Source organism: Macrotis lagotis, chromosome 1 (assembly GCF_037893015.1).
Source record: "Macrotis lagotis isolate mMagLag1 chromosome 1, bilby.v1.9.chrom.fasta, whole genome shotgun sequence".
Taxonomy (NCBI): Eukaryota; Metazoa; Chordata; class Mammalia; order Peramelemorphia; family Peramelidae; genus Macrotis; species Macrotis lagotis.
The window spans coordinates 23,817,367-23,834,120 of record NC_133658.1 but is presented as its reverse complement, the minus strand read 5'-3'; the positions used below and the strand labels follow the sequence as shown (position 1 = coordinate 23,834,120).

Here is a 16,754-nt window from a genome sequence, read left to right as displayed (position 1 = left end):
AAAACTTATCCATTTTCTATAACTGATGGTTACACATTTGGATAGTCTGATGCTGGTTGATGGAGCATTTGTGCTTTCTTGTTGCTAAATATTAGGCTAAAATTGACCCATAATGTATTGCATCTCAACTTCAGAGGCTGTATTGAGTGCACAATCACCTATGAACAAAAAATCATGCATCAACACTCTCCCCACTTTGGTTTTGATAGATAATAATGTTTGTCCTTCATTCTCGAAAAAGACCACAACAGGGGGTGGCTAAGTGGTGCAGTGGATAGAGCACTGGGCCTGCTGTCAGAAGGGCCTGAGTTCAAATGCTGCCTCAGACACTTAATAATGACCTAGCTATGTGACCTTGGGCAAGCCACTTAACCCCATTTGCCTTGCAAAAACCTAAAAAAGAAGAAGGAGGAGGAGGAGGAGGAGGAGGAGGAGGAGGAGGAGGAGGAGGAGGAGGAGGAGGAGGGGGAGGAGGAGGAGGAGGAGAACTATAGAAGGACAAGGACAAGAACAAGAAGAAGGAGAAAGAGAAGCAGAAGAATAACAACAACAAACTAGTAAGAAAGAGAAGGAGGAGGAAGAACAAGAAGAAGAAGAAGAAGGACAAGAAGAAGAAGAAAGAAGAAAGGCCTAATAAGCCACTGGTTCCCTTTTAAAAAAAAAGGCCATGACATCAAGGAGGTGATGTCTTAATGTGATAGATAGCTAGAAAGGAATGTAAGTAGACAGCTAGATAGAGGAATAGATAGAAAGTTTGGTAGATAAATATATGAAGTAGATATACATATTCATATGTGTGATACATATTTTGTACATACATATGAGATTATATATCATGCGTATATTACATTATGCGTATCTGTGTATCTTTATGTGTATGTATGTAGCATCACTTCATGCTAACAATTCTAATCACCACATGAAGGAAACCAGAGCAGTTGAGCAGCAGGGGTGGTAAGCAGCAGCTGCATTCAATAACTCTAGAGTCTGGGCCAATTGCTTTCTGTCTTTTTCTCGCTGCCTCAGTCTGTCTCTGTCTCCCTGACTCTTTTTCTCTCTATCTTTATCTCTTTCTGTCTCAGTCTGTGTCTTTCTGACTCTCTGTCTCTCTGTGTCACTGTCTGTCTGTCTCTGTCTCTCTCTGTCACTCTGTGTCTCTTTGACTCTGTCTCTTTCTGTCTCTGTTTCTCTGTCTTTGGCTCTCTTTGTCACTGTTTGTTTCTGTCTCTGTTTCTCTCTCTGACAAAATGATGAAACAGAAGCCCTGGGTTGGTGTTTGAAATTGATGCATCACCCAGTGACTTGAACTTGAAGAAGTACAGTGAAGACAGTGAAAAAACTTGATGCATTCAAGTCTGGTCCAGTTGTATTCCATCTTCTAGAACAGAAAGAAATGGCAGACTCTAAAGGAAATGATTCACAGTGATCTTCAAACATCACATTCTGTGGGATTGTAGATAGTGAAGTGTTGTCCCACTTTCTAAAAAAGGTGAAGAATAGAGTCTTTATGTAATAGGTCAATGAGCTTGACTTCTGTTGAATCAAAGGATTGGAGGGCAACTCACATTCCCTTGAGATTAGTGTGGGAGATTATGTATGTGTGAGAATATATAAATATAAATATATATGTATATATATATACATATGTACAAATCTGTATATAGAGAGAGATCAAAGAAGTATACATACATATACATTTAGAAGGTTGCCTTGCATGCATAGGCACTCACTAAATATTTGTTGATGAAATAAATCAGGAGAGCCTATTCATTTTGAAGCACTGCTTCTGCAATTTAGTGTTTATTCCCTTATTAGGTAATAAAAGTGACCAATGAATGTATTGCATGTATTAAATCCTTACAAAGTACCAGAAAATACAAAGATAAATAATAAAACAATCTCTGCTATCAGGCAGTTTATATTCTATATGTGGTAGTAAGACAAATACATTTAGAATCAGACTTTTTAAAATGGGAAAAAAATCTCAGTAAAGTACAAGTTCAATGCCCTCATTTTACAGATGACAAAACTGAGGTCCAAGGAGTTTGGATAATTTGCCCAGGTCATGAATATGTGGAATTTGAAGTCAGGTACTCTGGCTTGTGGGTGACTTGATGGCATAGTGGATAGAGTGCTAGGCTTAGGATCAAAAAACCACCCAAAACCTGAGTTCTAATCTGGTTTCAGACACTTGGTAGCTATGTGACCCTGTACAAAGTGACCTCAGTTTTCTCATCTGTAAAATGGACTGTAGAAGAAAAGGGTGAACCACTCTAGTATCTCTGCCAAGAAAACCCCAAGTGGGTTCATAAAGAAACAAACACAGATGAAATCAACTGAACAGCAACAAAATCTTCTGAAACGAGCTAAGCAGTAAATAAAGGACTGGGTCAATAGTACGTCAGGCCTGAACTCAAAGTCTAACATCAAACACTTAGTAGCTATGTGACCCTAGATAAGTTAACTTCTGCTTGCCTTAGCTTCCTCAATGGTAAAATGGGGTTAACAGCTCCTATTTCCCAGGGTTGCTATGGGGATCAAATGAGATAATATTTGTAACATATTTAGTTACAGTGCCTGACACACGGTAAGTTCTTCATAAAGGTTAACTATCTTTATGTTTCTTCTTATTATTATCATATCCTGCTAGGTTTATCTAAAACATATACAAAATGGGTTCTGTGTGTGTATGTGTGTGTGTGTGTGTGTGTGTGTGTGTGTGTGTGTGTGTGTGGGAAGGAGTCCAAGAAAGACCCAATGTCGAAGGGTGATGTTGGAACCAAACATTATGGGAAATTGACTACCCTAAGAACTGGTTCAACAAAAAATCTTGTACTGAGAGACTGAAAGACTCCATATCGCCGAAAGGGGTGGAAAATAAGGTAGGGAAACTGGGAATGTTTTCTTCATGGATTTGATGAACTAACTCTTCCCCCTCCTTGACATTCCTTAATCCCACAATGACCTTTATTCTGTGACCAGGTTCTCTGCTGAACTCCTCCTTGACATAGGACTTTGTTTACTGATGATGACAGTAGTCACCAGTTGACTCTCAAACCTTGTGACCAGCTCTGGGGACATCTATCTTCTGAGGCAGATGACCAGGATTATAGGATTAGAGAGACCAGGAAGTGACCAATAAGTGAAAAGGACCCCAAATGTCAGGAGAATGACTTCTGAGATGGAGGCCCTTGAGGGAAAATATGAAGGAACAAAGTCTTTTCTTTGGTAATCATGGGGACTTTTCTATGTGTCCTAACAGGGGGAGGTTATAGGAGTAGAAAGAAAACATAATCTGATATACTTCCTCCCTTCTCACCAACCATCTCTCCCTCTTCCCCCACTTTGCATGAAGTGTCCATCACTCAAACCATGATGAGTTTGTGACTTGAGATGAGGAAACTTCAGTTTTACGAATTAGGAAAACCCCATGGACTCTAACTCTCCCTGATCATACATACACTTAGCCAATATTTCTTGAACCTCCATTGTGCACCCAGAGCTAATTACTGTGAAGAATATAAGAGAAGGAGAAGAGCTGATCGATCTTTGCCCTTGAGGAGTTATAGGGGAAGAAATAATTCATAAATTTTTAAATAGTTAAAATAATTTCATAATAAACTGTGATATTCCCTATGAAAGTCCAAAGAATAAATGCTGGGCAATTTCTTTAGCACTCAAAGAGATTACGTACTCTGATATCAGAATGGGAAAAATCCTGTGATCTCTGTCAGACAAAGACCTGCTTCACATAATATACAGGGAAGCAACTCAAAGATTCTATTAAAACTTTCACTTTAATTAAACATCAGATTTATTCTCTCTTTTCTAGGCCATCAGATGGTGTTATCTGAGGAACTCAGACAGATTGCAGCATGTACTGACTCAGGAGGCTTTATTAGGAATTTACAAAAAATAAAGAATCCCAAGAATAGACTCAGGGGGGAAAATAACAAGGTATATCCGCGTAAACCAAATTTCCCACAGCTGTACTGCTCTTCTATAAATAAAATCCATAAGCTCCCTTTTCCCTTTATAGAATCATAAACATTCAGATTAAAAAGGAGTCTCAATTATCACCTTTGTCTAATCAAAACTTGAAGAAGAATCCCAGCTTCAATACACTGACAGGTGATCATTATCCCCTGTTCCTAGCTACTAAGAAGTGAGTGGATAGAACTTCTATGAAAGATGGAGTACACATTGAAAATACTCGAGGCAGAGGAGTCAATGAGAAGCTTACTCCAATGAGCTAGGTGAGAAATGATAAACTGTGAAGTGTGATGGCTGTACAGAGAGATGAGGATTAATAGGAGATGTAGAAATGGGTAGTACTGGGTAGAAATGGGTAGTGCTGACCATAGATTGGAGGTGTGGGGTGAATGCCAGTGAGGAGACTGCCAGCTTGGGAGCCTTGGAGGATGAAAGTGCCTTCAGCAGGAAAAATGACAGTAGGAACAGGGGAGGCATAGAGAGGAATATAATTAGTTTGTCCTTGGACTTTGAAAAGTTGGTAGGTGACTTTTTGACTGCATGCCCATAAGCCATCTGCAGTGACCCAACTGATTTTACAATGTATATGTTCACTCAATCAAGCATTATTAAATGTATATGCTATGGGATAAGTGACATGTTGCATGCTGGTGATGCAAATCAGGAAAGGGTCAAGGTGGCACAGCATTCTGTCACAATAAAGGAAGTCAGAAACCCCGGTGAGTCTATAAAACTTGGAAGAAGCCATCTCAGATTCAGAACCCAAATGTTGAAAGATAACCCAAAAGTCCACAGGCCACATAGAGAGGAGATGATAGTTATTCAGCACTGAAAGGCTATTAGAAAGATTAGAACCAGAGTCCTTTGGCCCAGTCCCTTTACCTCTGCAGTATACCTTAAATTCCATCTCAGTCACTTAACCACTCTGGGAAATTATATTTTTAGATCTCTTTCCCTGTTTGTTGTGGCAATCAAATGAGATGATCTGTATGTGATTTTGTGATCATAAAATGCTATGTGATGTATGTTCCATATTACAATGTTTTAATAGAATGAAAAAAAGAGAATGTGGAGCAGTGTGAAGAATATGGGTCACTCTGGGGAAGTTATCTAATGTCTCTCAATCTCATTTTCCTCATCTGAGAAATGAAGATAATAACAATACATACTTCACAATTTTTTATGAGATTCAAATGGGATCGTAATATATATGAAGTCTTTTGTCAACCTTAAAGGGTAATATTCACTATTATTGCAGTTAATACCACTTTCAGACTGGGTAGTTTCATCAAAATTTTCTCCATAAATTCAAGGGCTCCCTGAGAGCAAGAATTCTATCTTTTCATTACACTAGGGGCTCAAATAGGAAAGTGTCAGGAAAGGAGAAATGATATCTCTTCCTTGTATTTATTCCTCCAGAATGAAGTCTTGCTGGTGATCCCTTTCATACCAAAAAATTTCTAGATTCAAGGCACTTTTAGGATAGATAGTTGGATGTTTGGCATTAAACCAGACCATCTCTGGGACTCAAAGACAATACCTAAAGATGCTTGTGCTCTGAGTTGTCCTACCCTCAACCCAAGCTCTGTTTCACTTCCTTCCCTTCTAGACAGGGAAAGTTTTGATCTCAAAACTGATATTTTATGTGACGATGAGAGGGTGGCAGGGCCTCAGCAGAGCCAACCCCAGTCTGGGTGGAGATAGAGGTAGAGAGACATAATATATATTATACATAAGAGACCTCAGATCTCATATAGATAGTACCTGGGACACAGGACCTGGGGCCTGAAGCCTCCCCCAACTGGGTTGTGGTTGACAAGGAAGCCAGGTGGCCATCTTCTGAAGAACATGGAACATCAGAGGAGAAGGTTCTCTTTAGCCTGGCTTCTCATACTGGGACTATTTCTTTTGAGAGAGACCCAGGCAGGTAAGTCTAGGTGGAAAGAGTCAGTTAGAGAGGTAAGAGAACATGTATCATTGGGTCTCATGGAGAAAACTCACTGTTGAACAATTTGTATACTCCAGTTAACATTCTAAGTACTAGGGATAACAAAAAATAAATCAAATAAATCTTGGTCCCTGCCTTCAAGGAGCCTATGCTCTAATGGGAGAGACAAGATATAAATAAAAATGTTCTATAAGATGCATATAGAGTAGATGAAAGGTAACTTTGGAGGGGAAAGCTCTGGCAGTTGTGGAACCCAGAAAAACCTTCCAGGAGATGACATTGTATCTGAGATGCAAAGGAATTCAGGGAAGTGAAGAGGCAGAGATAAAGATGTAGAATATTCCAGGCATGGGAAAGAGTCAGGAAAAAAGTGGGGAGGAGACAGAGTGTGGGGAACAGCAAGTAAGCCACTGTTGGGGAATTGAATGAGTAGAGGGGAGTAAATTGTATGACTTTCAATTAGAAAGGCTGAAATATCCATGTTCTGAAAAGATTTTGGTACATAGCAAAGAACTTTATCCTGGAAGTAGGAGAGAAATCTTAGAGTTCATTAACTAGAATAATGAGATATTAAGAGTAAAATATTAAAGAAATCATATTGGCAGCTGAGGGTAGGATGGATGGAAGAGGAAAGAGATTTAAGGTAGGGAGACCAGTAAAGAGGTTCTCATAGGTGAAAAATGAAACGGATCAAACAAAGACTGTGGGAGTGGAGAGGAGAATAGGAGGAGACCTGAAATGCCAGAAGCTCCAATTTTGCCATTTTACAAATTTGGAAACAGGCCCAGAGAGGCTATATGACTTTCCTGAAGCCACATAATTAGTATTAGAAATGGGATTCAAATTGAATTCTTCTGATTCCAAAGCCAATGCTTTTTCCCCATTCCACATAAATTTCCTACTATGTGCCAGGCATTATGGTAAGCCCTCCCTTCTCCCAAAAGATTGGATATGATTAGACATAAACAAGCCTTAAGGAAATACAAATTAATTTCTGATGGGGCAGGCCTTAAGCACATGCAGAAATCAGGGAAAATCTTGAGGTGGACCTGAAACTGTAGTTTAGAGAAAACTGGGAATACTCTGGAAGTCATGAGGGATCAGCAAAGACTTTCAGGATGAAATGCTAGCAGTGAAGAATGGTTAAGTGGACCAGTTTGGCTGAAATTTTGAATTCATGAAGGGAAAACTATAATATAAGCCTCCTAAGGTAAAGGGAACCCAGGTTATGAGTAGAGTTTAAATGTCATTAGCTGGAAAAGTTTATATTTTATTTAAGTCACATTATGGGACCACTAGAGATGTCTAGAAAAAAGAAAGTGATGAACTTTAGCAATATTAAATGGGAAGAATGAGGAGTACTCATTGTAGAGGGAAGAGATGTGAAGAAGGGAAATCAATAAGAAGGAAATTACAAAAATCTAGGTGAAGAAGGATGAGAATTAGAACTGGGATGGGGGGATGTAAGTGGAAAGAAAAGTTTGTAGGGGTGAAATATGTAGGAACAGAACACTGGTCAGATTTTGGAGGGAGAGGGAAGATTAAAGGATGAATGTGAAATTGAAAACTGAGTCATGGAAATATCAGTGGTATTCTTGAAATGAGTTCTGTTTTTGACATGTTGAGTTTCATTTACTTATAATCTAATTGGAGATGTTGAAAGGAGTTTTTTTTCAAGTAAGCATTTATTAATCTCCTATTATGTGATTGGCATTGTGGTACGTTCTTTAGAAACATTTAATTTGATTGACATAAGAATTCTAAGAGGTAGGCATTATCTTGCCAGTCCTAAGGAAAAAGAAACTGAAGTTTAAAGCACTTAATTGACCTTTACTCAGGGTCAGTCACACTGTATAAGAGACTGAAACTGGATTTGAACTCAGATATTTCAGAATACAATCACAGCTTTCTATCCACTGCACAACCTTGATAGCGATGTTTGGAGTACAAGAGAGAGAGAAAAAGACTAAGAGTTGGTTTTTTTAGATTTTTTTGGCCTCATTTTGTATAGTTGCCCTCACTGATGGTGAAGGGAAGAGGAAGGACAAAGCAATGGATGAGAGAAAACTCTGGTCCCCTTCTAATGATAAACATGAAACACTTTACTCTCTTCTTCCCTCCCTATAATTCAGCACACCACAGGCATGTGGGTCAGTTCACTGCCGTGGGCACAGTCCATTCTCTCTTGGAACTAACTGCAATTAGCTTCATGGATGATGTTGAGCTGGGATCCTATAACAATGTGCATCGACAAATTATTGTCAAGATACCCTGGATCTCTGAAGTACTGGGAGTTGGCTATATTACCCATAACCGAAATTTATTGGTGGATCATGAGAAACATTTCCAATGGATGCTGCAAAATTTATCAAAGAATGAGACTAAACTTAACAGTAAGTAAGACCCACTAATCTCCTTTCATCCCTCTATTCATAGTGCTTTGGCCTATTACTCTTCCAAAGCCAATAGATTAATTCCCCAGCAAATCATATTACTGAAAAGGGCAGCTAGGTGATACAGTGGTTAGAGCACTGGCTTTGGATTCAGGAGAACAGGAGTTCAAATCGTCTCAGACACTTGTCACTTACTAGCTGTGTGACCTTGGGCATGTCACTTAACCCTGATTGTCCCACATCCAGGACCATCTCCAGTTCTAATTCATATTTGGCCATAGCTCTGGAGGAGAAAGTGAGTTAGCACCCCCTCACTCAAATCCAATTATTGAGTTTGTCAAGGCATCACCTCCCTGATGTCATGGTCTTCTTCGAAAATGAAGGACAAGCATTCTTATATTACTGAAATGAATATCTTTGGCCTGGAGGAAGAAGTTTACAGTACATAATCTTGAGCCTTAGGCTTCAACATTCTGGGTCACCAACTCTTTCTAAAATCCGTTCTAAAAATCCTTCTAAAACCCCTCTTCTTTCAACACAAGAACTCTCACTGCTTTCCAAACTTCCTTAATCAATAAACTTGAACTCAAAGGACAGGGCTCTATGCCCTTGCTTAGGCCCTTAGTTTGGGGATGGACTAACAGTTGACCCTAGTTTCTGATCTCCCTGTCTTTACCAGACCCAGGAAATCATACAATTCAGCTCCTTGCAGACTGTGAAATTGACAATGACATCAAGATAAAGAGCCGCATCCATTTGATTTGGGATGGAGAGGAATATTGCAGGATGGATGAAGAGGTTGGACACTGGGAGAATGTACATCCTGAATTCAAGAAATACCTGCCCATTGCGGAAAGTACCCTGTGGACTAATTTAAGAAAACACTATATGGATCAATACTGTGTTGACTTCTTGAGGAAAGTTGTTGGGTACAGAAATTTAAGGGATAATGGTAAGTGTTTGCTTTTTCTTATCTGCTCCTATCTGCTCCCAGGGGATCCAGATTAATCAAGTGTGTTATAGGCAGGATTCATGGTTTCTGACTATACTTCCAATTTTCCAGTGTGAAAATCAGAGAAATTTGAGAAAAGTTGAGATTCCTATTTTTTTATCCTTTCCCCTTCTCATTTCCTTCTTTCTTTCTTTTTCTTTTTGACTAGTTTCTCCTTTCTTTCCTTCTTTTTCTCTTTTTTATTTTTTCTTCTTTCTTTACATCTTTCCTTTTTCTTTCTCTTCTATCTGTTCTTTTTCTTCCTCCTTCCTCATTTTCCTCCTTTCTTTCTTTTTCTTTTCTTCCTTCTTTTTTTGCTCCTTCCAACTTTCTTTATTCCTTATGCTTAATCTAAACCTCTATCTGCCTCATTTAAGCATGGGAGTGGCCTGGGAACTCAAAAGATATGACAATTGAATATAATATACTCTGTCATGTCCAACCAAGTTTGAAAAAAATATATACAGCCACAAGAATGATGGTCTTTCTAGCTGCTGCCTAGTGAACAGTTAGAGCATTATCACCAGAATTCTGATCACCAGGGAATGTTTTGCTTTTATTTTCTTGGGTTCCAGGAGGAGTATGAAGGATATCATGGCTAGTATAGTGGGTCTTCATTCTTCATTAGAAGGATCTGCACTGCTAAAATAGTGAATCAGATGAAATAGTGACCTATTGAAGAAGATTCTGTTCCAAATCCATCATAGTAAGCCAAACAAGTTGAAGATGGCTTAGAAAGTTGCTGGTAATGTAGTAATAAACACCAACAGATGCTGACTCTGTAACTAGTGTTTACCTAGCACTCTTCTAGATCTCCAAGGAGAGAAAAAGAGTTATAAGTTATACTACTCTCAAAGATCTGATGGTTCCACTGGGTTCAGTAAGAAAAGGAATGTTGCATTAAGGAGACTGATAATCTCAATGAGGGAAGAGACAAGGCAGGTATCAAACATTCACTGAGATAATGACATGAGGTCTTCTTTCCTGATTTCTGCTCCCAGTGGCCCCTGAGATGATCGTATCTCAGCGTGTCAACCCAGAAGGCAGAATCATTCTCTCCTGCACAGCCACAGGTTTCTACCCTCACTCCATCCTGCTGCATTGGGAGAAGAATGGGGAGCTTGGTGTATGGGGAAAGGAGACTTCTAGTGGCATCCTGCCCAATGTGGATTCTACCTTCTTCCTCCAAATTACTTTAGAGCTCCCTCCAGAGGACTCAGAGATGAGTTATACCTGTGTGGTAGAACACAGTGAACTGAAGAACCCTGTTGTGTATCCAGGTTAGTTTTTCAGCCACTCATTCTCATCACATCCCTTGGAGATCAGATCCCAGAGTGTACTTCCTTTCCCTTCCCCACTTCTTTCATTGAATGTACACCCACTTACACTCTACCCTTTCTCCCTATAGTACCTGGAAATCCCAAAAAGATAAAGCCTTGGGTGCTGACACTGGGGATTGTATTGTCTGTCATCCTACTGCTCAGTTGTATTGGGACCCTCATTGTATGGAGAAAGAGGAAATCAGGTATGTATGAAATAAGACAGAGGTAATAAGAAGGTATGAGATGGGGAGCTCCCAAGGACACAGAAGATGTTGCTATAACAGTAACTTCAGTAACTCATGGAAAATATTTAGAGAAAAAATCTCAGAATCTTAATGTGAGAGGAGGACAAAGAGGCAATGAAATCTAAATTATGCCTGCTCGAAAAACTCCTCATTAACATCCTGAGCAAGTCAACTTATCTAATTCTCAGCCTGTTCATCTATAAAAGAAGGGTATAATATCACTTACCTCACAGTATTGTGATGCATATAAAGTACCAGTTAAACCTTGAAATGCTATTTAAATGTCAATGATTATTATTAATTATATTACTACTATTAATAATCATTAATTAGCTGTTAGTATAGTTGGATTAGGCCTTTTTCTGTTCCACCAAGGCCAAATCACATCGCTGACTTATATTAAGTCTTAAGAGCAGGAAAATCCCAATGTCTTTTTTTTTCACAGAAAACATTGTGTGTATATATGTATGTATATATATTATATATGTAATAATATCATACTTACTGCTATTTTCAATCCAACTGTGGGACTAAGCATTTATTTATATTCCAATCATCTGATCCACTTTGTCTAAAAAGCATTTGACAAGGCCTGTTTAGGGTATTACTAGACTCATAGCACACAGACAAAAGAAAAAATAGTCACTGCTCTCACAGAGCTTTTAATTTTATTGAAGTGATATATATATATGTAAAACTCTTAAGAAATTTCATCTTATTATATTCTAGCTAACTTCCCTTTAAAGGTTCTGTGGATCTGATTTGGCCATTGATTTTATTTATAGACATTTAATAGGGATAGCCATCCTTCCCGGCATTAAGTCACCTCCATTTGATGTACATGCTGTCCATGACTTCGTCCAAGTCATCACAAACCATGGTGGCTCTTAGTCATCAAGTGTCCTTGCTATGTGTTCACATTTATCTTCTATTGCAGATATGAACCACATCCCTTCAAGACTCAGTGACATCATCATATTTATATGATTTAGAATTAATGGAGATTTTCTAAATAATCCAGGACATCCTCATCTTAAATTCTGAATAAATTGAGGTATTAAAAAAGTCAGCGACTTACTCAGGGTAAAAATGGAAATAAATAACAGATTTAACATTAGAATAATTTTTTACTCAAAATTTAAAGTTTTCTACTCTAAAATGTTGATAAGTTCTAATTTGCCTCCTTATAAATATATGGCTTTCCTGACATGAGAAATTCCAGAACTCTTAGCTCCTTTGTCTACATGTTTCCCATGAGCATGATGAAAAGCTAGGTTGAACATGGAAGATAGTAAAAAATGTTTCTTTATAATCTTTTCCCCAAGGTTTAACAGGTCATTTAGAAGTATCTTCTCTTTCTCATATTTTTCATACTACTTCACAAGGGAGGAATTATATTTCCCAATACAATTAACATCTCTAATTGTTAATAACATATATTTAATACACTTAAATATACTCATATAAAAACATTGATCTTATTATTTCTTCTCTTCTTAAATATTGCCTCCTATAAAATTCTGGATATTGTCCTTATTGGATCATATCTGCTGTTCTATGCAGTTTCTGAATGTTTGGGGCAATATACATTGGCATTTTTTTCCCTTTACACTCCAATTTCCACTTAAAGTCCCCTTGATCTGATCTTCTAAATTCTAAGCAAGTAGATTTCATCTCATTAGATGTAATCCATTCTTAGTGAAGAGTCCATTATTTCTATAGCTAAAGCTGTGGTCCAGAAAAAACAATCTTGTTCTGCTTAATTTAAAAATGCTAAAGATTGTGTCATAAAGAATAATCAGAGATATTTATCATAAAGAAAGAAAGCTTATTAGGATATATTTGTTTATATACATGACCTAAAAAGAGAGATGCTTTGTTCTTGTCTTCAGAAAATTGAGAGAAATAAGAGCAATGTGTAAAAGTTAGAGATGTACATTTAGGGTTCTGATAAGGAAACCTTCCTAAATTGAGCTGTTCAAAAGACAAAAAGGCTAGCTCAGGAGATAATGAGTTCTGAATTGTTGAATCAATGCTATTTCTAGCTACTTTTATACTAAATGGAATGAGGAACTATGAAAACATAGACAGTAGAGGAGATGGAACTTTAATGGGAACAGAATAAATTGCCTGTCATTTCTCTCATGTTATTTGTTATTGGAATGTTTCCCTTTGTTCTCAAAGAAGACCTTAAAATCAGGGATGTGATACTATGACAAGCACACAAATTGGATTTGATTGAGGGGAGCTGTGTCAGGTCACCAGTCTCACTTTCTCCTCCAGAGTCATTTGGGTCCAGTGGCCAGATAGGAATCAGGATGACTGGAGATGGCCCTGGATGTGAGACAGTCAGGGTTATATGACTTGCCAAAGGTCGCACAGCTAGTGACTGGGACTGGACTCAAACTCACATCCTCTGACTGAAAGACCAGTGCTCTATCCACTGCTCCATCTGGTTTCCCATGAATTGTTAGAGGTTTCCTAGAATAGGTTGTATGACAGCAGGAATTTGGTAGAAAGAAATCAAGTTCAGGTAATTAGTTGATCCCTATGTCTTTCTACTTCTAAGATTTCATGACCTCATAAACCAGGAGTAGGAAACGTTTTTTCTAGCAAGGGCAATTAGGATATTTATACCATCATTCATAGGCTATATTTAGTCAAACATTTAATTAATTCACCCCTAAGAAGCTCTGAGTCCTCCTTGAAGTTACCTTGTGATCACCAGATCAATATGAACTGTGGGTCAAATGTTCCCCATCCTTGACACAGACCCATTGAGTCTTCAGGTTCTGGATTAATAATTCTTGGTCTTAATAAAGCGTCCTATCTAAAGCTCAAATCTCTAACCATGGTGTGATTGACATCATGCACCAACTGAGCCTTAGGTAGAATGTTCGACTGTACAAAAAGTGAGTGAACTATCATTGTTTCTCCACTGAAGTCCTAAGCCTTATTGTAGTTATATGGCACCAGAACTGGCAGCAGAACAGCTCTTCATAAAATGAGTTATTATTCTTCTTCCATGAAAATCCTGAGTCTCACTCAAATCTGGAGATAACCTAGAGTCCCTAGAGGCTAATTCAAGGAAGGGGAAAGTTCTGACAGATTCTGCCTAGTTGGCAAGGTCCCACAGATGGCCCCAATGGCATTCTTTACTTCGGTTCCTTGAGTTGCATTCTAGATAAAGATAGTGCCCAGGTGATGATTTCCTTTGACCTCAGCAATTCATGAAAAATCGAGACTGTCCTCTACATCAGGAAGAACCTTTTATTCTTGAGGTATTGTTATGGTTATTTTTCTCATCCTCTTCAATGAAGCTTTTATAGAAATAATTAGTAACAGTTTATTATTCATTTATTATTAATACTCCTTGAAATACTATTCAAGAGACTAAGTACATTTTAGAGTAGAATGAAGGCATTATAATGTCATTTGATTCCCCTGAGATTCCCTGAGTGAATATTTAGCATCATTCCAATAACAAACAATATGAGAAAATTACAAGCATTTTATCCTGTTCCCATATAATTTCCATCTCCTCCGCTGTCTCTATATTTTCAGTTCCTCATTCCATTAAGTATAAACGTTGTGATGTAGCATAATGACATCGCTTAAATATATTTTTTAAAGTTTTTATGAATCAATGCTATTTCTGGGTACTTATAGATAATTATGTAATCGATCTGTTGATCATGCTCTGATCATTCTATTACCATTTGCTGGTTGATTTCTCAAGGATATTTTCAGGTCTGTATTTACAGCATGTGACTTTATCATTTGTCGGTATATGAAAAATAGAAAGCTGATGCTCCCATTTTGGGAGTCGTCTTTTTTAATTCTCATTTATACTAGTGGGGCTCAAGTCGCAATGGTATTGAAACAAGTCGCTATCTTGATATTGTTATTATTATTTTTATGATTGTTCTTATCATCATCATTAGAGAAATTTGGGGGCAAAGGACACTTTTAGTAAAGGAAGAATTTATTGGGTGTTGCCCACAGTGACAGGAAAAGCATATAGGTCAAAGAAGTTTTTAAAACTGAAAAATTCTAGTGAGATTTAGAAGCTCAGTTTCTGAGATCAGGAATGGAGATAGGAAGTCAATGAAATGTCTTCTCGAGTGCTTCAATAGAGTGTGCATTCTCTGAAAATTTCTCTATCAGTTTGGAAGAATGTATGAACTACATTGGAATACAGGGAATAGTGGTAAATTGTATCAGATGGAATGGGAAGGAATAAAATCAATGAAAATAAACTTCTTTGAGAAGCAACAAGAATATATTATTTTATCTAAGTCTAAGAAATGTCAGAAATATGGTCTCTTCCACCACTTCTATTGACATATTGGATGGCTAGGTTGACATGAGGCAATGAGGGAATAACAACCTTGAGACATTTCTTCACAGGTTCTATGGATCAGGTAGAAGGATCTTTTCCTTCTGCTTCTCCAACTCCTTCACCACAATAGAGAAATGTAATATATATCAAGGCAAGACTCCAGGCAAGTCAATTATTGTCTTCTTTGGGATTTCCTAAACATTAATCTCAATGCTGTCCCTAACTGATCTCTCTCTACCAGAAAGATTTCCGTTCTTTCATGTGGGGTCCAAGGAAGAATTCTTTGAAAAATAATACCTTATGATTATCTAATTTTCAAATATGGCTATGGACTTTATTTTAAATAGTAAACCAGTGCAAACTTGGATTTATAACCCTTTACAGAATAATAAATTCATATATGTAATATGACCATAGCAATGTATTAGTTTGTTGCTTTATTCATTTCAATTCAACAAGCATTTTAAAGGTCCCTATATGGAACAATTGGCAGAGAATTAGGTGTGGAGTCAAGAACATTAAAATTCAAATCCAGCCTCTGACACTTTTGCCTCATTTTCTTTCACAGTAAAATGGAGATGATAATACCACCTACCTCTCAAGTTATTGTGAGAACCAAATGAGATCATATTTCTAAAGTGTTTTTAAAGTACTTTATAAATACTAGTTATCATTATCATTATTGTCATTTATTATATGCCCACTGTGTACTAGATATCTGGAAAATAAATACAAAAAAGTAAAGTCCCCCCTCAAGATTCTTATTTTCTATTGGGGGTAGGGGGGAGCAAACTCTTCATGCAAGATTAAATGAAAAATTTATCTGAATATACACTTCTCATCTTTGTTATCTAGGTTTGTATGTTTTTCTTTCATACTGTTGCCCTCCTTCACTAATGTCCTCTGCTGATGCCTCATCATAACTTTGATGATCCAGGCCTCTCTAAGCTCTGCCAGTAGGGAACAAGCCCTGGAAAGTCCTACTGACCTCAAGAAGTCCCTTAACTGTTATTCCAACACCAGCCTCCTTCAATTCAAAAAAATTTACTACCAGTAGTCCACCAACACAAGCAAAATTTTACTCATAAGAATGGAGAAGATTGCCTACTAATTCAAAGAGAAGTTGTGAACTGTGTCAGTGAAGGAAGAAACCACCTTACCAAGCAAATCACAAACCCTTTTAATCAATATTTCCCGCTATCATTACTTTGAATCATTGTTTGAAAATCATTCATATATTCTAGCGTTTTTCAATGGTAATTAGACATTGAATTCTAATATTCCTATGTTCCTTATAAATTTCATATACTAAACATTTGCCTTTTATATTTGATGCACATGTTTCAAACCTGATCTTGATAATCACTGTGATTTTTATGCAATTAAACTCACCAGTCTTTATCTGTACTAATGTTTAATAATTTACAAAGGATCAGTTTTACACAATTTAGGTAATATGCTGTTCTATTCTCTTCTAACCTGCTCAAGATTGATTGACATTTTAAATTCAAGATTAAATG

At 37.5% G+C, this 16,754-nt stretch overlaps 1 protein-coding gene across 2 annotated transcripts in view; it reads left to right on the top strand.

The window, feature by feature from the left end:
• The window catches only part of LOC141512859 (zinc-alpha-2-glycoprotein-like), a 40,591-nt gene extending 24,893 nt beyond the window's left edge, over nt 1-15,698 (top strand). The window contains exons 1-6 of one of the 2 annotated variants that reach the window (XM_074222183.1): nt 5,741-5,920; nt 8,074-8,334; nt 9,014-9,286; nt 10,327-10,605; nt 10,734-10,850; nt 15,303-15,698. In XM_074222183.1, coding sequence (XP_074078284.1) covers nt 5,842-5,920; nt 8,074-8,334; nt 9,014-9,286; nt 10,327-10,605; nt 10,734-10,850; nt 15,303-15,364 — 1,071 coding nt within the window. In that variant the 5' untranslated portion in view covers nt 5,741-5,841 and the 3' untranslated portion in view covers nt 15,365-15,698. Of the gene's footprint in view, nt 1-5,740; nt 5,921-8,073; nt 8,335-9,013; nt 9,287-10,326; nt 10,606-10,733; nt 10,851-15,302 lie in introns of those variants that run through there. The other variant, XM_074222190.1, reaches the window with a different exon arrangement.
• The last annotated feature ends 1,056 nt before the right edge of the window (nt 15,699-16,754 follow it).